Raw genomic sequence first — 26,236 nt, 5'->3', positions numbered from 1 at the left:
TAGCAGGCAACTTAGATAAAAATGTTTTAGGGGTTGGGGGGGAATGCAAGATGGAGACCTACTATTGGATAGCTGCTTCAATTCTTCATTTTACATTGCCAATGAATATTGAGAATTGAGAGGAAATCCCCCATCCACCTTCCTCTTATCATGGGGAGTATCCTTAAAGGGAGAGCAGAAAGTATATTGATCCATATGTTTCAAAAGTCTTTCTGAGGTAGATTCAGAGTTCAATTTTATGATCAATATAGCATATCTTGTCCAGGCATCAACAAATGTACATAATAAGCTGCTACTTAACTCATTATAGACTATGAAGTGAATTCTTGTTTCTTTACAGGCATTCTGATCAGAATTCAAAGATTTTCAGAAACAAAGATTTTCATGAGGTCATAGGAATCCCTCTCTTGATCCTTTTGGATCCCAGCAATTATATGTAACAACCCAGTAAATAATCTCAATGAAAGATTAAAAATTATTAAAGATCATATAATCTCATATGGCCACATATGAAGGATATACATAAAAACACCCTGCCTTTCTTTAGAAGAAAACAATTATTATTATTATTATTATTATTATTATTATTATTATTATTCTTTTGCTGGTAACATAAGTTTTTATTTTCATTCCAGTTAGTTAACATACAGTGTTATATTAGTTTCAGTTGTACAACCTGAAGTGTTAAATTACTATATTGTACAGCAGAAAACAATTATTGAAAGCTAAAAATTCCAAATTATTCTTCAGCAACTAAATATGGTGACAAAAGGTCACTGTGATGCAGTGGTTAGAACTGAAAAATTTTGACCACTAACTTGCTTTATGGTGGTGGTCCTTTGTCCCACACCAACACCTAGTGTTTCAGATTTTACTTAGGCTTTACTGACATCACAAGCAAAGTGAAAATAACTAAAGACAATGCATGAATCTTCTGAGCAAGCAGTATGAGAAATAAATAGCAATAACTCTAGATTAGCATGACTTTTAGCCAGAGGTTATAAATAATGAGTAACAGATGTCTGATCCAGAGTCCTTTTATTGCATTATCTTAAGTGAAATTCAGGTTTATTTTTAAGCTCTATTGAATCAGATACTATAAGGCAAGAAAAGTGTTTTTATTAGTGGGAAAGAAATGCTTTTCTAGATGAACCAAGTGAAAAAGATAAGACTGAAAAATTAACATCGGTGTTCATCACATACTGAAGAAAGAGGTTTTTTGATCTGAAAGACACTGGAATATTGGAAAAAATGGCATGGATGAAAAGAAAAGAGATGTAAATTTTGCCTTGAATCTAACATGGCCTTATCTGACTCAGAATGAGGCCAAGGAATAAAATCTATCACTGCCTCATCTACAGCATGGGACTATTATGAGGACTCATAAATGTCAATAAGTTAAAAAAGAAAGAATATAGTTAGACAGAAGAGGAGCAAGTGAAATATGAAACCATGCTAGCTTTATTGCTTTTCACATAATCACAAAATGCAATAATATTTTTTGCATTCCCTATTTTTCTCTTTATGTCTCTTCCCACCACCACTTCCCACACCAACTTGGCCTGGTAATTGAAACTTCCAGTTGAATCAGTCCCATGGAAATGGAGCATGGAAAACCAATACCAACCACAGCAGAAAAAAAAAATCTCTAAACATTTTAACTTGGATGTTAAATTTTCTCATTTAATGAAAACTCATGAGAATAATTGGATGCTGAGTCAATGAGCCAGCAAGTATTTATTAAGCACCTGCTAAGTACGCAGCATTGTCCCAGGCACTGTGGATTAATATAAATAAATAAATAAATAAAACCAGATGTTTAGTCCTAAAGAGCATAGAATATGTTAGGGGCACAGACTAGAGAATATTATGTAAGATATTATATCATATAATATAATAAAGAGTTACTTTCTAAGATTACATTTTAGAAAGTAAGAGAAAAAATAGTATAATGTGTGTTTTACTCACTATGATATCTAATTTGTGGTATTAAAAATAGAACTAAAAGACCAGAACAATGGTAAAAAGTACAGAGGGGAATGAGTGGATTTGATTTAAAATCCCTTATGTTGCACTAAAAGAAGGGAAAGCTACTCATTAACAGTAGACTTTGTTAAACATACATATTAAGATTTCTAGAGAAATCACTAAAAGAATAGACATAGATATTATAACTCCCAAAATAGTCAAGGGGGAAAAAGTCAATCCAAAATGAAGGAAGGAACAAAGGAACAAAGGAAGGAAAGAAAAGAGAAAGAAAGAAAGAAAGAAAAAAGAAAAACAGAAAAATTAGAAATTGAAAGCTTATAAAGTAAGATTATAGATAGAACTTTAAAGTACTGGTAATTAAAACATATGTAAACAGACTAAAATCTTTAGTTAAAATCAAGATTGCCAAAGTGAATTTTTCAAAAATATAACAATGAACGATTTATGTGAGATTCAAAAGAGAAATAAAACACTTTTAATGTTCAAGCTTTTAGGTTGAAACTTGAAGGTTAAAAATTATGTCAGACAAATATTAATCAAAATAAATCTGGTATTAATAATAGACAATAGATCCCCATTCAAAAATCATTATTAAAATATATGCAAATACTGCTAGAGATCAAATAATATAAAAATTATTACTAGAGATATTATGAATTATTGTTAGAGATATAAGAGTTATATAATAATGTTAACTACACTGGAACTTAAATTAAATTTAAAAAAGAAACAGATACAAAAAATAATAGTTATATAATAGACATTAGATGCAAAATGTGATACATAGAGTAACTACATATGGGTCAAAATGTTAATTATCCTGAGATGATATTTTATTTTATTTTTTTATTTTTATTTATTTTTTTTAAAGATTTTATTTATTTATTTGAGAGAGAGAGACAGAGTGAGAGCATGAGAGGGGGGAGGGTCGGGAGGGTCGGGAGGGTCAGAGGGAGAAGCAGACTCCCTGCTGAGCAGGGAGCCCGATGCGGGACTCGATCCCGGACTCCAGGATCATGACCTGAGCCGAAGGCAGTCGCTTAACCAACTGAGCCACCCAAGCGCCCCTGAGATGACATTTTAAACTTGTATGTACCTTGTAACATAGCTTCAAAATATATAAAGCAGAAATTGCCAATAGACAGGAGTTTGAAAAATTCACAAAAATGAAAGAAGATTTTAAACACATCTCTCTTAAAAACAGATTCATCAAGCAGATGAAAAAATCTTTAAAGATATTGAGCAACACAGTACATAAACCACAAAATCTGGAGAATTTAATTCTTCTCAAAGGAATGTTAGAAATGAACCATATCAAGGCAGTAAAACAAGTCTTCACAAATTTCAAAAACACTGGCACAATGTAGAATATATTTACATATATTAGAATATGTGTACAAATACAAATATATTTATTAATGTATCTCATATAAATGTTTATTTTTAATATTTTTAAATATTTATATTAGATTATAAGTTAGCAGTCAATACCTATAAATACAGAGAACAAACTGAAGGTTGCCAGAAGGGAAGGAGAAGGGGGGAGGAGTAAAATGGGTGAAGGAGAGTGGGAGATACAGGCTTCCAGTTACGGAATGAATAAGTCATGAGAATAAAAGGCACAGCACAGGGAATATAGTCAATGATACTGTAATAGCATTGCATGGTGATGGAGGGTAGCTACATTTGTGGGTGAGCACAGCATAATGTTTAGATAAGTTGAATCACTATGTTGTACACCTGAAACTAATGTAACATCGTGTGTCAACTATACTCAAATTTTAAAAATTCTTAAATAAATAAAAATGGAAAAAATTTAGCAGTCGATAGCAAAAATAAAAAAAAAACCACTCATGCATTTAGAAATGTTAAAATAAGCTTTTAAATAACCTACAGGTTAAAGAAGAAAGAAGATATCAAAATAGAAATTGGAAAATACTTAGAACTGAACACTATCTTGTATCTAATCTAAGGCATGCAGTTTTTCACATTTTAGTATCTCTGAAATCAGAATATATCTTATAATCAATGATAACTTTCAACTATAGTTGGCCAGATGACATAATTGCCATTACCTTCACATAACGGATTGTTATTCCTGGTGACTTAACAAGAAAATTGCATCCTTCATATTCCCATGTGCAAAACATTTAGGATCATTTAAGGAAAAAATACAAATTCTGTTTGTTCACCAAAAATGATCCAGTGGCATATTTATGGTAAGATCAAGAGAGCACCTGGGTCAAAACTCACAGAATAGCTGTCAGCATTTTGGAAGCAAATCCCAGGAAAAATAGTAAAGCACTCTTTTTTTTTTTTTTTAAGATTTTATTTATTTATTTGACAAAGAGAGACAGCGAGAGAGGGAACACGGGAGGGGCAGTGGGAGAGGGAGAAGCAGGCTCTCCATGGAGCAGGGAGCTCGATGCGAGGCAGGGAGCTCGATGCGGGGCAGGGAGCTCGATGCGGGGCAGGGAGCTCGATGTGGGGCAGGGAGCTCGATGCGGGGCTTGATCCCAGGACCCTAGGATCATGACCTGAGCCGAAGGCAGACGCTTAACGACTGAGCCACCCAGGCGCCCCAGTAACGCACTCTTTAAGGAATGCCTTTGATGGCACAGAGGATGACTTAATACGGACAAAAATAAAAGGCTATGACTGAATCAATGAATGATTCAGAAGAGATGGATTCTGAATGTGAAGAAGTTTAATCAATATCTTAACCAATTTGGTTATAAATATTTCTTTCACATATATGCACAAGAGCAATACGTGGCATAACTACATGTTTTTATTTTTTTTTTTAATTTTATTATGTTATGTTAGTCACCATACAATACATCATTAGTTTTTGATGTAGTGATCCACGATCCATTGTTTTCGTATAACACCCAGTGCTCCATGCAGTACGTGCCCTCCTTAATACCCATCACTGGGCTAACCAATCGCCCCTCCCCCCTCCCCTCTAAAACCCTGTTTGTTTCTCAGGTCCATAGTCTCTCATGGTTCATCTCTCCCTCCAATTCCCCCCCTTCATTTTTCCCTTCCTTCTCCTAATGTCCTCCATGCTATTCCTTATGTTCCACAAATAAGTGAAACCATATGATAATTGACTTTCTCTGCTTGACTTATTTCACTTAGCATAATCTCCTCCAGTCCCATCCATGTTGATGTAAAAGTTGGGTATTCATCTTTTCTGATGGCTGAGTGATATTCCATTGTATATATGGACCATGTCTTCTTTATCCATTCATCTGTTGAAGGGCATCTCGGCTCTTTCCCCAGTTTGGCTATTGCGGACATTGCTGCTATGAACATTGGGGTGCATATGGCCCTTCTTTTCGCTACATCTGTGTCTTTGGGGTAAATACCCAGGAGTGCAATTGCTGGGTCATAGGGTAGCTCTATTTTTAAATTTTTGAGGAACCTCCACACTGTTTTCCAAAGTGGCTGCACCAACTTGCATTCCCACCAACAGTGTAAGAGGGTTCCCCTTTCTCCACAACCTCTCCAACATTTGTTGTTTCTTTCCCTGTCCATTTTTGCCATTCTAACTGGTGTAAGGTGGTATCTCAGTGTGGTTTTGATTTGGATTTCCCTGATGGCTAATGATGACGAACATTTTTTCATGTGTCTGTTAGCCATTTGTATGTCTTCTTCAGCGAAGTGTCTGTTTATCTCTTCTGCCCACTTTTTGACTTGATTATTTGTTTTTTGGGGTGTTGAGTTCGAGAAGTTCTTTATAGATTTTGGATACCAGCCCTTTATCTGTAGTGTCATTTGCAAATATCTTCTCCCATTCTGTGGGTTGCCTCTTTGTTTTGTTGACTGTTTCCTTTGCTGTGCAGAAGCTTTTTATCTTGATGAAGTCCCAAAAGTTCATTTTTGCTTTTGTTTCACTAGCTTTTGGAGATGTATCTTGAAAGAAGTTGCTGTGGCCGACGTCAAAGAGATAACTACATGTTTTTAAAAGTGTATAGAATCATCCAATAAGTATAAAATAAAAATTAGTAATGATAAGAAACCATTATGCTATAATTTATTTTTTCTAAGTGTTATACAAAATAATCCTTAGAATAAATGATGAACTATGGTACCATATGTGGCAATTGTGTGATAAAGCTAAGAGAAAGTACTGAACACTTACAATAAAGAGATGAAAGTCTGAAAACAAATGAGCTCAGCATCCAAATAAAGAAGTTTAAGAAAATAAATGAAAAAAAAAATTAAATGAAGGAAAGAGCTAAGAGAAGAGCAAAAACTAGTAAAAAAGAAAACAAAAGGGACACCTGGGTGGCTCAGTCGTTAAGCATCTGCCCTCGGCTCAGGTCATGATCCCAGGGTCCTGGGATCTAGTCCCACATCGGGCTCCCTGCTCAGGAGGAAGCCTGCTTCTCCCTCTCCCATCCCCACTGCTTGTGTTCCATCTCTCGCTGTGTCTCTCTGTTAAATAAATAAATAAAATCTTTTAAAAAAAGTGGTTGAATGTCCTTTGAGAGACTTAGCATGATACTAACATAAAGTTACATAAGGATAGTAGGAATGTGGCAGGTGAGAACATGTTTTTCCATCCATCACTCTGTTCATCCATCCAGCTACTTACATTATTGCTGTTGGGGACCAGGGCTAGACACTTTGGAAGATGCGAAGTCCATGTGTATGTGTCTCTATGATGTTTGAGAAGGGTGAATTTTGCATACGTTTGCTGTACATGGTTGATTTTGTTTTATTTGACAGAGAGAGACACAGCAAGAGAGGGAACACAAGCAGGGAGAGTGGGAGAGGGAGAAGCAGGCCTCCTGCGGAGCAGGGAGCCCGATGTGGGGCTCAATCCCAGGACCCTGGGATCATGACCTGAGCCGAGGGCAGACGCTTAACGACTGAGCCACCCAGGTGCCCCTAAAACTATATTTCTTAAAAATAACACCTGGGTGGCCTGCTTCTCCTTCTCCCACTCCCCCTGCTTGTGTTCCCTCTCTCGCTGTGTCTCTCTCTGTCAAATAAATAAATAAAATCTTTAAAAAAAAAAAAAGAAAGAAAGAAAAAAATATGATGTAGAGGGTCAACAAAACCAAAAATCGTTTCTTTAAAAAAAAAAAAAAGAATAAAAGTGCCTAGCAACACTGATCAAGGAAAAGAGAGAAAAGTAGAAACAAATAATAATAAAATAAAGAATAAACATATATGAAGGCACAGCAGAAATTAACAACTGTGATGAGATGAAAACGTATGCTAATAAATTTGAAAATTCCTGTGAAATGAACACATTTCTACTAAGTGTAATTTAACAAAACTTATCAACATAGCAAAACTGGCTCAAAAAGAAAAAGGAAACTTGGGTGCCTGGGTGGCTCAGTTGGTTAAGCGACTGCCTTCGGCTCAGGTCATGATCCTGGAGTCCCGGGATCGAGTTCCGCATCGGGCTCCCTGCTCGGCAGGGAGTCTGCTTCTCCCTCTGACCCTCCTCCCTCTCATGCTCTCTGTCTCTCATTCTCTGTCTCAAATAAATAAATAAAATCTTTAAAAAAAAAAAGGAAAAGGAAACTTATCTTTTGACACTATAAATGTTGAAAAAATTGAATCAGAATTAAAATCTTAGCACAATATCACTAAGTATAGATGGTTTTTTCAGGGACATTCTATGAAGCATTCAAGAAATATGAATTCAGTCTTACATAAAACTCCTTCAGAATCCAGAAAAATTGGGAAAAGTCCCACTCTTTATGGGGCTAGTTCACCTGGATACCCATTGCTAATCTCACTTACGAATATAGATGCAAAATTCTCAGTAAAACATTAGCAAAAATAACTCACCAATTTATAAAAAAAGTTACACATCTACATGAAAATGATTCATAAGGACCAAACAAGTTCATTCCAAAGATGTAAGATTTAGTGTTATAAAATGTATTATTCTAGTTTACTATGTTAACAGATTAAAGGAGGAAACATGATCTTCTCAATAAATTTGTTACAAAAATTATCAGCAAACTAGAATAAAAAGACCCTTCTTTATTTAACATGATAGGGGGTATTTTTTAAAACTATAACAAACATAATACTTGATGGTAAAACAGAAAAGTATTTCTTTTGAAAGCAGAAACAAGGTAAGAATATTCATTTTCATCACTTTTGTCACCAAATGAGGAATTCTAGATGGTTCCAATAAAACCAAAAAAAAAAAAAAAAAAGAGTTAAAAGTGTTAGGGTTGAAAGAAAAAATATTATGTATTTTACCACATACAAAACACAAAAGAATCTATAGACAATTTTTTAGAAATGATAAAAGTTTATCACTATGATTAACCTATAAATTTAATAAAGAAACATTAATGGCTTTCCTATTCAATATCTATGAATGGTTAGAAAACATAATTTTAAAGTATACTATTATAATTCACTAATTCAACAAACATGTATTAAGTGGCCATTATGTGTCATGAACTAGTCTATGGGCTGGGACAATATAAGTTAAAAACACACATACATAAATAAATAAAGCACAAAAATTTCTGCCCATGTTAAGTTCACTATAGATATATATATATGTATATATATAACATTATATATAATATAGAATATACACCATATATATTATATTATCATATATTATATATTTAATGTATATGTTTTTTATAAACTTAACAATAAATATATAAGACCTTCATGGAGAAAATTATAAACACATAGAAATAAATACCATGCTCCTTTCTTTCCATGCCGATAGCGCTCTCACAAACATGTTGAACGTTCCTAAAACCCACCAGACTTTCTGCAAGAAGTGTGGCAAGCACCAGCCCCACAAAGTGACACAGTACAAGAAGGGCAGAGATTCTCTTTATGCCCAGGGAAAGCGGCATTATGACAGGAAGCAGAGTGGCTATGGTGGGAAGACTAAGCCAATTTTCCGGAAAAAGGCTAAAACTACAAAGATTGTGCTGAGGCTTGAATGTGTTGAGCCCAATTGCAGATCTAAGAGAATGCTGGCTATTAAGAGATGCAAGCATTATGAACTGGGAGGAAATAAGAAGAGAGAGAGCCAAGTGATCCAGTTCTAAGCTTCATATTTTGTTAATATTATGAAGACAATAAAATCTTGAGGTTATGTTCACTTCAAAAAAAAAAAAAAGAAAGAAGAAATACCATGCTCAATATCATGAAATACCATTTCTCTAACAACTGATCTACAGTTTCAAGGTAAAATCAAAATATCAACAGGTTGTAGGTATTCCTAGGTGTGTGTGCATAAATTTGCTTGGTGATTCTAAAACTGGAAGAGAAAAATGCCAAGAAGGGTCATAACATTCAAAAATGAGCAGCACCAGACTGAAAGATTTGCCTTACTTTATAATAATATTAATTATAAACTTCTACTAACAAAAAGCAACAAGTAAATATTGGAGAGGCAGTGTAGTATCCAGAGCCAGACTACCTGAGCTCAAACTTTGGGTCTGCCACTTTCCAGATGTGTGACTCTGGAAAAGTTAAGCTTTTGTGCCTAAGTTGCCCACATCTATAAAATTAGGGTAATAAGAGTAACTTCCTTATAAAGATTAAATGAGTTAATCTTTATAAAACTCTTAGAACAGCAACCGGCACATAGTAGGTACTATACATGTATCTGATAAACAGACAGTGTGGTAGATATATGGAAAGACAGGTAACTCCATCAACTGCGTGTGTTTATGAAAGCTTGATGTATAAAACAGGTGACACTGCAGATGAGTTGGGGGAAATGAACAATTCGATAAATGGTACTAAAATGTCCAGATCTGGGAAAATGAAACTAAATCCCTACCTCACATCTTTTTTTTTTTTAAGATTTTATTTATTTATTTGAGAGAGAGAGACACAGCGAGAGAGGGAACACAAGCAGGGGGAGTGGGAGAGGGAGAAGCAGACTTCCCGCTGAGGAGGGAGCCCGATGCGGGGCTAGATCCCATGACCCTGGGATCATGACCTGAGCCGAAGGCAGACGCTTAACGACTGAGCCACCCAGGCGCCCCTCCCTACCTCACATCTTAATAAAAAATGCATTTTAGATCTGACTAGGGTTTAAATCGAAGTGGAAAAATATTTTAACATTCAGAAGGAAATATAGGAGAGTATTCCTAAGATCTCAAACAAGACGGCAAAAGCACAAACCATGAAAGATTGGTTTGACTACATTAAATGAAGATCTGTTCCTAAGATACCATAATGAAGGTAGCAGAGTGGTGCAGAGGAAGTTTGCTGGCCCATAAGATACCACAGTGAAAATGAAAATATGCGACACACTGGGAGAAGATATTTGCAACTAAAGATATATCCAGAATATAGAAAAAATAACTAGGAATCAATTAAAAAGACAAACAACCAAATGAAAATGAACAGAAGATTTGAAAAAGTCTATTATAGAATAAGAGACATATGAAATGGTTCTCATCTTTAAAAAAAAAAATATTTAAAATTCTGATTAGTAATCAGGGAACCTAACCTGAAAACACAGTTATCACATTCCCATCCACCGGTGGTGATGTGGATCAGGACCTCATGTTTACTGCCGGTGGAATACCATGTAAATAAAATTTCGCATCATCTTGTAAAGTTGACCAAATGCACAGCTATGACACAGTAATTCCTCTCATAGGCATATACATATATACACTTCTTGCACATCTGCACTGAGAGATGTATACAAAAATGTTTACAGAAGCACTGTTTGTACTGAAAATAAAACTAGAGATAATCATAACATGTAGCATACTTTAGACTGGTAACAAGAATTGCAGGAGCCATACAATAGAGCACTATTCAGCAGCGATGAAAAAATGAACCACAGTCTCACATAACACAATGAATGAATCTAATACACACAATGGTCAGGCAAATGAGCAAGTCACAGAAAAATGCATATAGTATATGAATCCATTTATATAAAATGCAAAAACAGGTAAAACTAAGCAATGTATTATTTGGGGACACATTCCTTAGGTATGGAAACAAAACCAGCATAGTGGTTTCCTCTAAGGCAGAGGGAAGAATATTGGATTGTCAAGGACCAGGGTGACATCTAAAGTGCAGGTAGTGTTTCTTTTTTTCTTTAAGCTGGGTGGTAGGTGCATTTTGCTGCTTTGATACTGTACATATATTTGATAGACACTCTTTAAGTACACGATGTATCACATGACAAAAACAATTTTAACAAATAAAGAATACTTGTAATTTCTACCCTCAGCAAAATGTATAATACTTTAAAAAATACATGTAGGGGCACCTCAGTGGCTAAGTTGGTTAAGTGTCAGACTCTTGGTTTCGGCTCAGGTCCTGATCTCAGGGTTCTGAGTTGGAGCCCCCTGTGGGGCCCCATGCCCAGCGTGGAGTCTGCTTGTCCCTCTCCCTCTGCTCTTCCCCCTCTCTCTTGAATAAATAAATAAAATCTTAAATATATATATATATATGTAAACAGATGTTTATTTTATAATCCATATGCAGCTTATTTTATTTTGTTGTGATAAGAACACTGAACATGGGACCTAGCCTCAGAACAGATTTTGAAATGGCATTTCTAGACGCTTCTACAACTGCTACACAATGTTTCCATCTTGCAGAACTGAATCTTGCTAACAAACCCTTATAAAGTTTCATGAAACTTTTTTTTACTTGCACATTTATTTCCCCACTCTTGGAAACCGTGACTTAATGACCTCTCTAACACTGAAGTAGGCTGAGTCTGATAGAGGGAGTATGGTATGTTTTTTAAGAAGCCAATTCTGTAGTCAGAGAAATCTGGCTTAAATCCTGACTCTGCCACCAGTTAGCTGTAGGACTTCAGACAAATCACTTAATTTTTCCTTGTTCCAATTTTCTCATCTGAAAAAAATGTGGATAATAATATCTATTTCATAAGACTGTTATAAATACATTTATGAAAATTATGTGGTTTTCCATAAATTATGAAAATTAGAAACAGTGTCAGACCCATAACTAGGGCATAATAAGTAGTTGTGGATAAGAGCAGAATACTGTAGTCCTCTGATTATATTCCAAATGAAAGAACTGACCTCCCTTCTTCCTCGTCACAACACCCTTGTGTTCCTGTCAAAAGATGGAGTCCTCAAACCACTACCTCTACCACATACACCCATACCCACACCCACACACTCCTCTACTACTAAATCTTACTCCCCGCCTGGTTTCCATTTTGCTAAAAATCTTCTCAGGATGAGAATGTGGCAAGTCTTTATTTTGAAAATTGGGTTTCTCCCAGAGGGGGAAGGAATGGGACCCAACTCAGAGTCTGCCCCTTTAGAAATAAGAAGGGACCACTCTTCCGAGATTGAGGGAAAGATGGGCTGAAAGGCAGAAAGTGAAAGTGAATGCTGCGCACCATCAATCTTGTTACTTTCCATCTCTGGACCCCAGTTTAATTGAAAAGCTTGGTCAGCCAACATGTCTGGTCCTCTTCAGTACTAGCACTCTATCAGCCCATGTAAGATGCTGACTCACTGCAAGCTCAGAAAAAAATAATTTAGAAGTGGCAGGGAATGTGCCAGGGGATCAGTGATAAATAAAGAAGAAGATTATTCCACAATGACAAAGACGAAACTGGACTGCATCATTCATATGGCCCGAGGAAACAGCTAGAAAAATAATGACTAGATTGATGGATGTTGGCTTCATTGCTGGGGCTATCAAAGTTATACAGAATGTATGATTACTAAAGCTATTATAAATAGTTTAATACTAAAAGTTGATCTTATGTCATATCTAAATAATTTCATTATATTATAAATAATATTTATTTTTCAGAAAATATTGATTGTGAGATCATAGGCTTTTTCCTTAAATGAAAAAAGTCATTCTTATATCAATTTATTAAGGAGCTATAAAACATTTATGTGAAATTAAGAGAGCATGGCTTTTGAACATGTCAGAAATGATGGCATCCCTATAAGATTACCCCAAGACTACTCCTTGATGAAGTCATTACAAATGCAACTTCCTCAGAAATGCACATCATCTTCATCAAGAATGCAAGTAAATCAAAAAGTAGCTGTTTCCACATGGGCATATAAATAATTTTAGTCTAAGTTAACTCTTTATACATCAAGAATGAAATTACCAGAATATTTTCTCTTAATCACTGTATGTGTTTTTCCTTCATCAGCATGGCTCTCCTGTTTTACACAAGTGAAGGGTCTCCACACTGAATTCAGTCATATGATGCCACTTTTATGCTATTATTATAGACTCAAAAGCAGATGAAACCTAGTTAGAAGCAGCCTAATTAATTTGGCTGGAGGGGGTATTATGTTTGATTCTTGCCATCCAACCAGAGAGATCCTCTCGTCTTCAGCAAAATTGCACCCACACATAGAGCCCCAGTCCTCCCCCCCCCCCCCCCCCCCCCCCCCCCCCCAGTCCTCTGTGGTTTCCTTATAAGCCACACCATCTCTGATCTGGAGAAGCTGCCTTGGGTCACCTCACACATGCATACACATACACACACACACACTTCACAGAAATTAAGCCCTCATCAAAGTGCAAAATCATTTTTATTTTAGTCAGGTTTATCATTTCTCATAATTTTCACAGATGATATACTGAAGTTTAAGTGGCTGCTAAAGATAACCACTAGCCTTTGATAAAATAAAAAGTGCTGAGTTCCACCTTGGATGTACATCTCACAATTCATTTTCCCCTACCACAAGCCAAATGGAGGTCTTACATCTGAAATTTGATTATGTCTGACTTCCACAAAGCTTACCACCAATAGTAACCATTAGCTTACATGTAAGAGCTTTGCTTTTCAGGGAAAAAGAAGTTTAAAAGAGAATGGAACTAACTTAGATTATGATGTAAAGAATATTCATTTATAAAGTTTAAATTTTACCCCACCCCTGATCTAGATGTGTTTCTGAGTATGAGTATATTTTTTTTGTTTACAGAATCAGAGCTCTGGAGGGGTCACTGAGAAGTCATCAAGCCAATCATTGGGGTTCAGATGGAACTGTACCCAAACTAGGTTAAGAAAAAAAAACTACCCCCCGCCTGATGAAGTCCCAATAAGTAGCCACAACTTCCCTTCCTTTCCTCTCCCCAAATTTCAAAACCTCACCAGTTCCTCAGATCTTTTTGGAATATACAATGAAGCCTCTTTTGTTTTGTTTCAGCTTTGGTAACATTTGCATAATAACCCTGATACTGAAAATTATTAATGAAGATAGAAAATAATGAGGCACAGAGAATAAGGCCATAGAAAGTGAGCATTATGCATGTCTGCCATGAAAGTCATTCCCATCCTGGCCTTAATCTCACAATGACCCCACGATGAAAGTTTGGATTCTTTCTACCTTATTTTTCCTGTCCTTACTAAGATTACTTTTCCTCTCTTCTCCTTCACTTTGGGGAAAAAACACAAGATGACAGACGTTAGGTAAGAGTCCTGAATTCTCCCAACAAAAAGGAAGTCATGAAATCATGAAATTGCTAAAGGGTAGAAAATTATTCTGTGGCATGTGTTCATTTGCTGTCAAAATTCCTGTTAGCTTTCCCGCTCTCCAGTAAATGAGGCCAACTTCCCACTCTGGGAAGCAATGTCAGCAGAGGGGAGAGAAGTGTGGTGCAGCCAGCTTCCAGGCTGAGCCAACCATGTCTAATTCTCCCAGGCCCTCAGTCACACTCACTTGCTACATCGCAAGGACCCACAGAGTGCTTTTCTTTCTTTCTTTTTTTTTTTGTGCTTTTAAATAGGCTCTCCATGGCACAATAAAAGAGAAACATGTTCAGTAACAGTTACTGAGATGGGCGGAAACTGAGGCGGGAACCAGGCCCACTTCTCATCCATCCGCCACCCACGCAGAACATGACAGCGTTGCCTCCTGCCTATTGCTCTGCTTCTTCCACATGGTTGGAAAGCTGCCTTCCTTACTCAAAAAGGTAACACACCTACTGTAAAAATTCTACGTGAGCTCCCTTCACGGACAAGGACTACAGTTTTATTCAACCTCATAGTTTGTTTTTTTAATTTTTCTCCAGTATTTTAATATCTTGACTGCATTCATTCATTCATTCATTCATTCATTGTCATTCATTTACTGAGAGTCTAATGACTGTCAGACACCATGCTCGGTTCTTGTTAGGAAATGATGAGCAAACCTACACATTCCCTGTGTTCAGGGGAGCTTACAATCTATCCAGTGGGGAGGATTAAATTAAAAAGTCACACACGTGACCTTTGTATGTGGATGTGTGTCATCACAGACATACATATACTTGGTGCTGGGAGTTTATTAAAGGCTGAGATGACCTGAGTTGGAACACTTCCAATGAAATAGTGATCAAGTTGAGATGTAGAGGAAACATAGAAGCTCATTCCGTAACAAAGCCACTTTCCTCTCTTTGACACAAATCTATATTTCACTTGAGTCAACACTGCTCATAATTTCCATTAAGAATGAGAAAAATCCATCTTCTCTTTTAAAGAAAAGTTTGGATACTGAAAATGTAAGACCTGTCTAGTTCTCTGTTGAACAATAACAGAACACAGCCAGGCTTTTCCCCTTTGCTTTCCAACTGAAATTGTTAAACTCATAAATATTAAAAGAACAGACTACCCTTCACATATAAAAGTCATGTTGTTCACCCACCATAAGTAGGATACAAATTAGAGAGTTTGGGCTTTTTCTTTTCTTTTCTTTTTTTTTTTTTTTTGAGATAGTGAGAGAGAGGGTGTGCAAGAAAGGGGCAGGGGCAGAGGGAGAGGAAGTGAGAGAGAATCTTAAGCATGCCCAGCACAGAGCCTGACTGGAGGCTCGATCTCACAACCCTGAGATCATGACCTGAGCTGAATTCAACAGTTGGATGCTTAACCAACTCAGCCACCAAGGTGCCCCTCTTGTGAATTCTTATTTTTGGTAACATCAATATTCCTTCTCATTTCACTTTCCCCATGAAGGTACATGAAAGGTACATGTTTGTAAAGACTGTTTACTGGATTGAACAGGGAATCAGAATCCAACTCAGTTCAAAATACTTTCTAACACCTTACCTAAGGTATTTCAAAACAAAACTGTGTCCTTCATTGGACACTTACAACACCATCTCATTTTTTCCTGAATTTTTTGTTAAGCCCCATTGTTTTTTCTTAGTCTTACAATCTGAATCCCTTCTTGTAATTCTGACAATTTCCCACATGTACAAAACCTAGATAAACAGAGGTCTCTCTTTAATTATTTAATTCTGCTGCCTTGATTTTTGTTAGCATAACATCCGGCATGTTGGCTTGGATGCACAGTCTCAGGAAAACTGGAAAAATTAATCAGGCTCAGTGACAAAGATCCTGTGTTTCTCATCTATATAGAAACATAAAATATGGCCCAGTCATACCTGGAGTGTTTTAGGAGTGATTACAGGGAAGCAACATAGATCTTGTCCATTACTCCCCCTTGTCTATGAGGCCTGTCATTCTATCAGAGCAGAAAATGAAATAAGTCTGCGATGATTTGTCTTCACAGTACCACGCTGTTTCCTAGTTTATCATGCATTTTTATTCACTCCCACATGATAGTCTCATTGATGGTTTCATGCTATTCTTAAAGAAAGGGCAACTCCCAAGGTTATATAACAAGGGGCCAGGAATCCAAAGAGATCAGTATCCAGGACAAGAAACCAAGAAGCTGCAATCCAGGAATGCCTACAGGGTAGAAAAACTGGGAACCGCACTGAAGCAAAGAGTTTGAGTAACAAGTATCAGAAATTAAAAGCAAATAAGACCTCAATACTAAGTGACATCTTTTTGTCATTTCCTGCTCATTTGTTTATTTTCTGTAAAGCAGGAAGCAGTTTTCAAGTCTGGGTTTCCTGGCTGAGTGTCAAATGATAGGCACAAAGTACAGCAGCATCTGAAACTTGCTCTGGTCCATGTCCTACATAATAACATCATATACAACTCAGTAATCAACTAATAATCAATGCTCTCTTGCTGTTAGATTTCCATGAGTGCATTGTGAAAGATGGAAGTCATCTACCACAATGCTATCTTCAAAGTATTGGGGATATGTTCTTAGATATCCCAAGGGTATCCTTGATACTCCATATGAATCTATCATCCAAGACCTTATATAAACAATTTTCAAACATGGTTAAATATACAAACTACACAAACACTTGGGGGTAACATATTCCATATGTTCACAACTTAGCTTGTATTAAAGTATCATATCTCATTTTATCTGACCTGAAAAAGAGAAAAGAAACCAATATTTATTAAGCATCAAATATGTAGTAATAGAAGGCTGTGTGTTCATTCTTCGACCTCATTCCATCTTCACAAGACTGCTATGATGTCCATTTCACAGGTTAGGAAACTAAAAGTTTCAATGAGATTGACTACTTGGTTAATAATCAGGGGAGCAGAGATAAGCAGAGATTTAACAGACAAGTCTCACTTCCAAATATCTGCCTGCCTCTTGCTCATATAAAAAGTGCCTCCTGAGTTCCTAGTCAAGATGGTGGTCTTAGAACATGCTATGGTCTCTCCTTCCCACCCCAAATTCCTAGAAATTACAAAACAGCTTATTGATGAGGATCCCTCAGCAATCCTAGATTCAAGGAAATTATTGGGAATCCCTGCAAGATGGGAGACAGTATCTAAACAAAGAAGGAAAACAAAGCTCCAACATCCAGACAAATGGACTGGAACTCAACAGCTATAAATACAAAATGATTGCTAATGATGACAACAACAAAAGAATAACAACAGCATGAAACAAATTCTAGATGATGTCAGCATGATAGCTGGGATTTTTGGAAGGAAAAAAAAAATTGAAAGAATTCTGTAGTTCTTTTCTTGGACAAGATAGAACAACATTGTAATTCTGAGCCATGTTAAAAATATATACATATATGTTAAAATATATATAAATCGGACATAAATATATATGTAGTCTTTCAAAATACAAAATTTTATATTTTAAATATATGCAATTTATTGTATGTCAATGTTGAATAAAACTATTTTTAAAGGGGGTTAAGTGTGTGCATTAAATATTTAGAATGCCAAGAGAATTATTTAGCTTCCAAATCATTAAAGGGGAAGTAAATAAACACCTATGACAACACCAAACACAACAAGACAGTCAATTCCACAAAAAGCAAAAAAAGGGGTGGGGGAAAGAAAAGAAAGCACAGTAAACATAAATTAATTCCTACGAAGCAAAATTCAAATTAAGCATAACTATACTAAACTCTAAAGGCAAAGCAAAAATTTAAACTCACAAATAAGACAATTTTAAATAATTCATGTATTAAGGAATAAATTTAAAGACAAAGTAGAAACACAAAATGTAACAATAATGAAAATATAGCATATCAAAACCTGTGGGGTATGCCCAAGGAGATTCTCAGAGGGAATTTTCAGCAACAGGTATATTTAATAGAAAATAAAAATATTAACCTAAAGAATTGATGTTATTAAATTGAAACAGTAATCAATATGATCTACCTCCTATCTCAATCTTCCATTAAAGATAAAAACAAAATAAACTCAAAGAAAATACAACAGTGAAAGTTTAAATTAATAAGCTAAGTTACATTAATAACTTAAACTAAATTAAAAGTTGAACATCAGAATGGATGTCACAGACAACTTTTGTAAGACAAAAATAAAGTACCAATGAAATGAAATGGGGGTTTTTTTGTTTTGTTTTTTATTTTTATTTATTTTTTTAAAAGATTTTTATTTATTTATTTGACAGAGAGAGATAGCGAGAGCAGGAACACAAGCAGGACGAGTGGGAGAAGGAGAAGCAGGCCTCCCACCAATCAGGGACCCCAATGTGGGGCTCGATCCCAGGACCCTGGGATCATGACCTGAGCCGAAGGCAGACGCTTAACGACTGAGCCACCCAGGCGCCCCTGGTTTTGTTTCTTAAGCAGGCTCCACACCCAGTGTGGCACCCAACGTAGGACTTGAACTCAGGACCCTGAGATCAAGAGTCGGATAGTCAACTGACTGAGCTACCCAGGCACCCCTGAAACAAGTTCTTTTAAAATAACCAAAGAGAGGGCGCCTGGATGGCTCAGTTGGTTAAGCGACTGCCTTCAGCGCAGGTCATGATCCTGGAGTCCCGGGATTGAGTCCCGCATCGGGCTCCCTGCTCAGCAGGGAGTCTGCTTCTCCCTCTGACCCTCCCCCCCTCTTGTGCTCTCTCTCTCTCTCTCTCTCCCATTCTCTCTCTCTCAAATAAATAAATAAAATCTTTTAAAAAAAAAATAACCAAAGAGAGGGGCGCCTGGCTGGTTCAGTCGGTTAAGTGTCTGCCTCTGGCTCAGCATCTGCCTTCATGATCTCAGGGTCCTAGGATCGAGCCCCATGTCAGACTCCCTGCTCATCAGGGAGTCTATTTCTCCCTCTCCCTCGGCCCCTCCCCCCTGCTCCATCTCTCTCTCTCTCTTTCTAATAAATGAATAAAATCTTTAAAAAAAAATAACCAAAGAGAGGTAGCATATAAGCACATGAAAAGATGTTCAACATCATTAGCCACCAGAAAAACAAAAATTAAAATCACACTGTCACTACACACCTATCACAGTAGATAAAATAAAAACTAGTGACAACAGTAAAAGCTGGTGAGGAGGAACTGTATCACTCACACATTGCATGGGAATACATTGGTGGGAATTTAAAATTGTACAACCTCTCCAGAAAACAGTTTGGTGGTTTCTTATAAAACTAAACACACAGTTACCATAAGACCCAGCAATTGCACTCTTGGGCACTTATCCTAAAGATATGAAAACGTATGTTCACACAAAAAGTTGTCAACAAGTGTTTATAGCAGTTTTATTCACAATTCCCCAAAACTGAAAACATCCCAGATGTCTATTTATATAAATACCATTTAATACTGCTCAGCAACTAAAAGGAAAGAATTATTGATACACACAACGATTTGGGTGAATCTCCAGAAAATTATGCTGAATGAAATGTCAAAGCCAAAAGGTTATATAGTGTGTTTCCACTTATAGAACATTTTTGAAATGAAAAATCCTTACAAATAATGATACACTATATGCTGGCTAATTGAACATGATAATAAGAAAAAGGAAAAAAAAATGGAAAGCAGATTGGTGATTGCCAGTAGGTAAAGATGGGGAAAGTGTGTATGTAGGGGGGAGGAGGATGGAGGTATGTGTACTTATAAAAGGGTACCAGGAGAGATGACCATGGTGATGGAACTCTTTAGTATCTTGACCACAGCACTATAAACACAGATCTAGCCATATGATAAAACTGTATAGAATACAAACACAGACACAAAGAAGTACAAGCAAAATTGAGCAAAGTTGAGTAAGATCAGTGAACTGCATCAATGTCTGAATAGTAGTTGTGATACTACACTGTAGCTTTGCAAAGCAGTACCACCATCAGGGAAGCCAAGTAAAGAGTATATGGGATCTCTCTGTATTATTTCTTACAACTTCATGTTAATCTACAATTATCTCGATTTAAAAAATTAACAGAGATGAACTTTTGGCAAGTCTAATCTGAGACAAGGCACAAGTAAACATTAAAAAGAAAAAAAAAAACTTAAAAATAATATCATAAGGGAATATTATGAACAACTGTCAATGAATTTGAAACCTAGTTAAAATGACAAGTTTTCTAGGAAAAAATTACCTAAATCATCTCACAAAGAAGTTAAGAATCTGAATCGATCAATAAATACAGAAGAAACTGAAACAGTAATCAATATGATCTACCTCCTCTCTCTATGACACCCAATTCCTCCATGCAGAAAAGTTATTATGACAGATCTGAGATTGCCATCATTAGGAAGGTCAGTTTGCAAGGCTGGCTCTTGGCTGGTTTCTGGGATCTCAACCAGTAAACACTTCCCTACATTGATATAAAACTTCCTCTAAATGAGTGGCTCACCATGCCTAAACTGTTTGTACAAAGAATATGGTTTATGCTAAAACCCGGCATTCTTTCTGGGAGTCTGGAATTTTGGTGCACATTATACAAAGGGTGCTTATGTAACCAGCTCCCAATTAAAAAAAAAAAAAAAAACCCTGGGGGCTGAGTCCCCAGTGTTCTTCTTTGGCACAGTTTATATATGTTCATCTTGTTGCTGGGGAAATTAAGCTTACCCCATGTGACCCCACTGGGAGAAGACCACGGAAGCTAGCACCTGGTTTCTTCCAGACTTTGTCCCCATTCACTTTTGCCCTTTGTTGATTTTGCCTTGCACCCTTTTGTTGTAATAAAGCTTAGCCATGAATAAAACTAAATACTGAATCTTGTGAGTCCTTCTAGCAAATCACCAGACTTGGGGGTGGTCTTAGAGAATCCTGACACATCCCTTCACTATCTAAAAAAAGGCAAAGGTCCAAATGACTTTTTGAGCAAGCTTAACCAAACCTTAGAGTAAAACAAAATTCATTTTATACAAGCTGTTTATATCTCAAACATCTAAAAAGTTACCCTATGTATTTTAAAAGGCTAATAGAACCAAACATGGCTTATGGAAGAACAGACAAACGTAGCACAATTTTAGAGTATCATTGCAAAAGTCCTAAACAAGTTATTAGCAAATCAAATCTAGCTGTTTACTAAAAGAAAGAAACATCATGATCAGGTTGCTCAGGCCAAAAAACTTAACCTCTCTCTTCCTCTTATATCCTAAATGCAATTGAAAATCCTTAAAACTCTTGTTAGCTTTCCTTCAAAATAGAAGTAGATTTTCATCGCCTCCACTACCATTCACCAAGTCTGTTCTGTCTCTATCATCTCCCTCCTGTTTCACTGGGATGAGCTTTTCCACATCTCCCTCTTCTTCCCTTGCTCATCACTCCCATATGTCTGTTAGTCCAGAGCGAGCCTGCACAGCCACAAGGCAGGTCATGACACTCATCTGCCCAGAATCAGCAATGTCAGCCCATCTACAAGCCCTCTCCTCACACTTGAGTCCCCTTACCTGCGCTGCTATCTCTGTTTCACAATGCACTTACCTCTTCCTACTAAAATTACAATTTTTTCATTTATCATATTTATTGTTTATTTTATGCTTTCCATTATTAGAATGCAAGCTTCATGAACTAAGGAACTTCGGAGTGTTCACTGATGTAACTCAGGTGTCTAGAACACTGCCTTTACATGCAGACACATAATAGTTTTCTAATCAATGTATATCTGAGAATTGAAAAATAGTTAAGGAGGGCATGTGATGTGATGAGCACTGGGTGTTAAGGGCAACTGATGAATTATTGAATACTACATCTGAAACTAACAATGTACTATATGTTGGCTAATTGAATTTAAATTTAAAAAAAACAGAAAAAAGAAAAATAGTTCTACGTAAGGAGAGAGATCAATGCAATTCACTACATTAATATGTGTTATATATACATACGAACTTCTTAACAGATGCTGAAAATTTTTTACTTTAAAAAAGTCTCTTAGCAAATTATAGGTAGGAGAAAAATTCCCCTGCTCCATTAAAGAAAGAAACAGCAAACATCATGCTTTATTATGAAATGAGAAGCATTTCATTAAAATTAGAGAAAGGAAAAAAGATGCTCACTTTCATAGCTATTACGTATTTTACTGAGTGTCCTAGGAATGTAGTAAAACAAAGAAAAAAGAAATAAAACATGTAGGCCAGGATGGAGGAGATAGTCATTAGGCAGGACTGTTACTTAATAGAAAACCAAATGGAATCAATTGTTGAAATACTAGAACTAAGTTCATAGTGTAACAAGATATAAAATCAACATGTAAGAATCAGTAATTCTCCTATACACCAGCAATGACCAATTAGACGGGTAATTTTAGAAAGAACATTTTAAAAAAGGTATTCAGAGAAAAGACTGTGAAATGCTCCCAGGAATAAACCTAACAAGAAATACTCAAGATCTTTATGGAGACAACTGCAAAATGTCCCTCCCCCCTCTCCCGTCTGTCTCCCCCCTCCCTTCTTCCCTCTCCCTCAAACCTCGCCCTCCGGGCTCTGTTGTTGAGCAAACACCTCAGGCTATCAATCTCCCACCTCAAAGATTTGCATCCGTGGTTCCACTTGAAAAGTAGCTCTTTCTCAAGACATACATGTGGCTCAATTCCTCTCCTGATTCAACTCTGTTCAAACGTTACTTTATCAGTGAAGATTTCGCTAACCAGAGTGCACACGTGCACGCATGCGCACACATGCGCCTTTATTGTTCTTTCTCCCGATACCCTACTTTATTTTCCTTCTGGGTACTTACCACTCTGCAACATATTATATATTTGAATCTTATTTGTTTTCTCTTTTCCTCCACTAAAATATAAGCTGCTTAAAAATAGGAACATTTTGGGCGCCTGGGTGGCTCAGTCGGTTAAGCGACTGCCTTCGGCTCAGGTCATGATCCTGGAGTCCCTGGATCGAGTCCCACGTAGGGCTCCCTGCTCAGCAGGGAGTCTGCTTCTCCCTCTGACCCTCCCCCCTCTCATGTGCTGTCTGTCTCACTCTCTCTCTCTCAAATAAATAAATAAAATCTTTAAAAAAAAAATAGGAACATTTTAATCAATGTTATATCTCCAACACCTATAACAGTGTCCTAAAAATAGTATGTGTTGTAAAAATATTTGCTAAGTGAAGGACATACGAGAATACCTGAATAAATTGAGATATTTATGTGCATGGAGGGAAAGGTTGATGCTATAAGTAAGCTAATGATCTAGATTTAACCTATGAATCCAATGTGACCTTTTTTTAAAAAAAAAATTTTTTTTGAGAGAGAGAGAGCAAGTGTGCACACACAAAGGGAGAAGAAAAGGGAGAAGCATGGAAGGAAGATGCTCAGACGCTCAACTGACTGAGCCACCCAGGCACCCCTAAATCCAATGCAATCTTAATCAAGAGTCCAATAGAATGTTTTCATGGAACTTGACAAGATAATTTTGAAATTCATACAGAAGAGTCAATACTCAGGAATTGTGTCCTACCAGATATCAAAATATATTACAAAGATGTACAAATTAATAAAACATGACACTGGTTCACAATTAGACATTCTGATCAATAAAATAGAATAAAAGAAGAACTGGGCCCATGGCATGTGAAAATTTTGTATATGAGAAAAATCAGCATTTCAAGTTGGTGGATAAAGGCTTTGAAAACTCAAGAAATATAAAGTGTTTTACATACTCCTCTGTTTCACAAGATACATATTTTTTAATTCATCACATTATATACCTGAAACTTACACAATATTATATGTCAATTATATCTCTATAAAGCTGGGTGGGGAAAGATACTGAAGAAAATATATATATGACTAAAGATTACTTTTACCTAAGCCTGCCTACCTCTTAAGCTTGTGAGGATTAAATGAGCTGATATATGTTAAAGAACAATAAAATCTTTTTAAATGTCCCTAACACTCAGTCAATTTAGTATGAAGAATTATTTGACAATTTTATAATAAATGGAAAATTAATTGATGACAACAATCAAATCTTAATCTTATCTTTTAGTCCTTAAATGTGTGCTCATTCAAAACAGATTCTAGTCTTACATTCCCTTACCTTGCTCTATTAGCTCTTAGTTTCTCTTATATCTTAATTTATTTTAATAATTGCCTCAAAAAACTAATGTACTGTATGGTGACTAACATAACAATAAAATTAGATTAAATTTAAAAGCAATCTGCCATGTACAAATACAACATAATTAAATTTATAATTGCTTTTATAAGCCATTTTGAGCATGAAAAATGAAAAGGAACAGAAAGCTTCAACTACATTTTTTCACACTGAAGTAATATACACAGCCAGGTATGTTCCCCTTAAAGGTGCATGGATTGGCGTATCTGTCTACTTAAGACTAAACCCCTGCTGGGAATATAAATTGCGACATAAAGCAAAAAGTGGCTTTTTTTACTTAAATTGTGAAGAATTACCTAACAAATATATATATATATATTTTTTTTTTTCCAATAACATCTACCTGAAAATGGTTTCTAAATCAGTACTTACTTTAAATTTTATTCCAAAGGAATAAAAATGTATGGAGGAAAGGTTGGGGCAGTGACTTGTCAAGACAAATGAAGCCACAGGATAAATCTAATACATTTTCTAGGCCTAGTAAATAAAATGAACCATGAATAATCAATAGTGAAATAAATCCAGAAACGACCACACGTTAAAATAAATTTGAAACTTCTTTATTTGAAGAGTAGTGGTGGGCAACTGATTCAGAATTGCAAGTAAGATAGCAATGGTTTGTCTAATTAATAGGGACTCTCTAAATTCAATTTATATAACCACCTAGAATAATTATAGTGCTCAGGAGAAGTTGAAAGAGTAATAACACTATAAAATCCAAGGCAAATGGTTTTTAATGCATACTGGAAGAAGCTTTGGTTTCCTAATGATTAATAATCATCACCTAAAATAACATAGTTTGTCAAAGAATTTTATTCATCTTTCAAGTAACTGTAGAGCAGTAATACATCCCTGGGGTTTAAAAGAAAAAATTTCTCTTGGCTTCCTTCCCGTAATATGCTCTTGGAGTCTTGGAGAAAGGAGCAACAATTTTAGTCTCAAACCTCCCCAACTAAAATCTCTCACCCTGTGTATGAAAGTCAAGGATTATTTGTCACTTCATCTTCAAGTCTGAGAAAATATCAATAAAAAAACACATTCAGAGATATTCCAGTAACGGAACTGAATGAAAAAGGCTGGGTTTTTAGGAGTAAACACCACTCTAATGTGTTTTGTTAAAATAGGAAAATATATCAAGGGTTATTACAAAAAATTAGATTTGCTGATGATATATAAAGAACTCTCAGATGTTAACCATATTCCTTCCACAAAAATAGAAATTGTTAATCACCATCTCAATTGGATTACTCATGATGAGTCATCATTTATGCTGGCCTAATGTGATCTGGGAAAGTCTCACTCTTGTTTATATTTTCAGGAGGCCTCCAAACCACCCCCTTTAAACTGAAAGATACAACAAAAAGAGAGACAATAGGGAAAGAGAGGTAGAAAATGCCACAGGGATTCTGCACCACCTGGGAATTCCAATCACTGAATAAATTAAGTGGAACTGGCCTCTAACAGAGAGACCGTTGAAAACAGATAATTAAGCGGTGCCTGGGTGACTCAGTCGGTTAAGCATCTGCCTTCGGCTCAGGTCATGATCCCAGGGTCCTGGGGTTGAGTCCTGCATCGGGCTTCTCCCTCTGCCTGCTCTGCCTGCCATTACCCCTGCTT

The 26,236-nt window shown here is 36.2% G+C and overlaps 2 protein-coding genes across 2 annotated transcripts in view; one reads left to right on the top strand and one right to left on the bottom strand.

The window, feature by feature from the left end:
* KCNH5 (potassium voltage-gated channel subfamily H member 5) overlaps nt 1–26,236 on the bottom strand; it is a 292,174-nt gene that overhangs the window by 139,003 nt on the left and 126,935 nt on the right. The gene's annotated exons all lie outside the window — the stretch shown is intronic.
* On the top strand, nt 8,730–9,047 carry LOC110590652 (60S ribosomal protein L36a-like). The gene has a single exon (XM_021701466.2). The coding sequence runs from the start codon at nt 8,730–8,732 to the stop codon at nt 9,045–9,047; it is 318 nt and encodes a 105-aa protein (XP_021557141.1).

Source organism: Neomonachus schauinslandi, chromosome 9 (assembly GCF_002201575.2).
Source record: "Neomonachus schauinslandi chromosome 9, ASM220157v2, whole genome shotgun sequence".
Classification (NCBI taxonomy): Eukaryota; Metazoa; Chordata; class Mammalia; order Carnivora; family Phocidae; genus Neomonachus; species Neomonachus schauinslandi.
The sequence above is the reverse complement of the archived record's forward strand: the minus strand, read 5'-3'. Positions and strand labels throughout refer to the sequence as shown.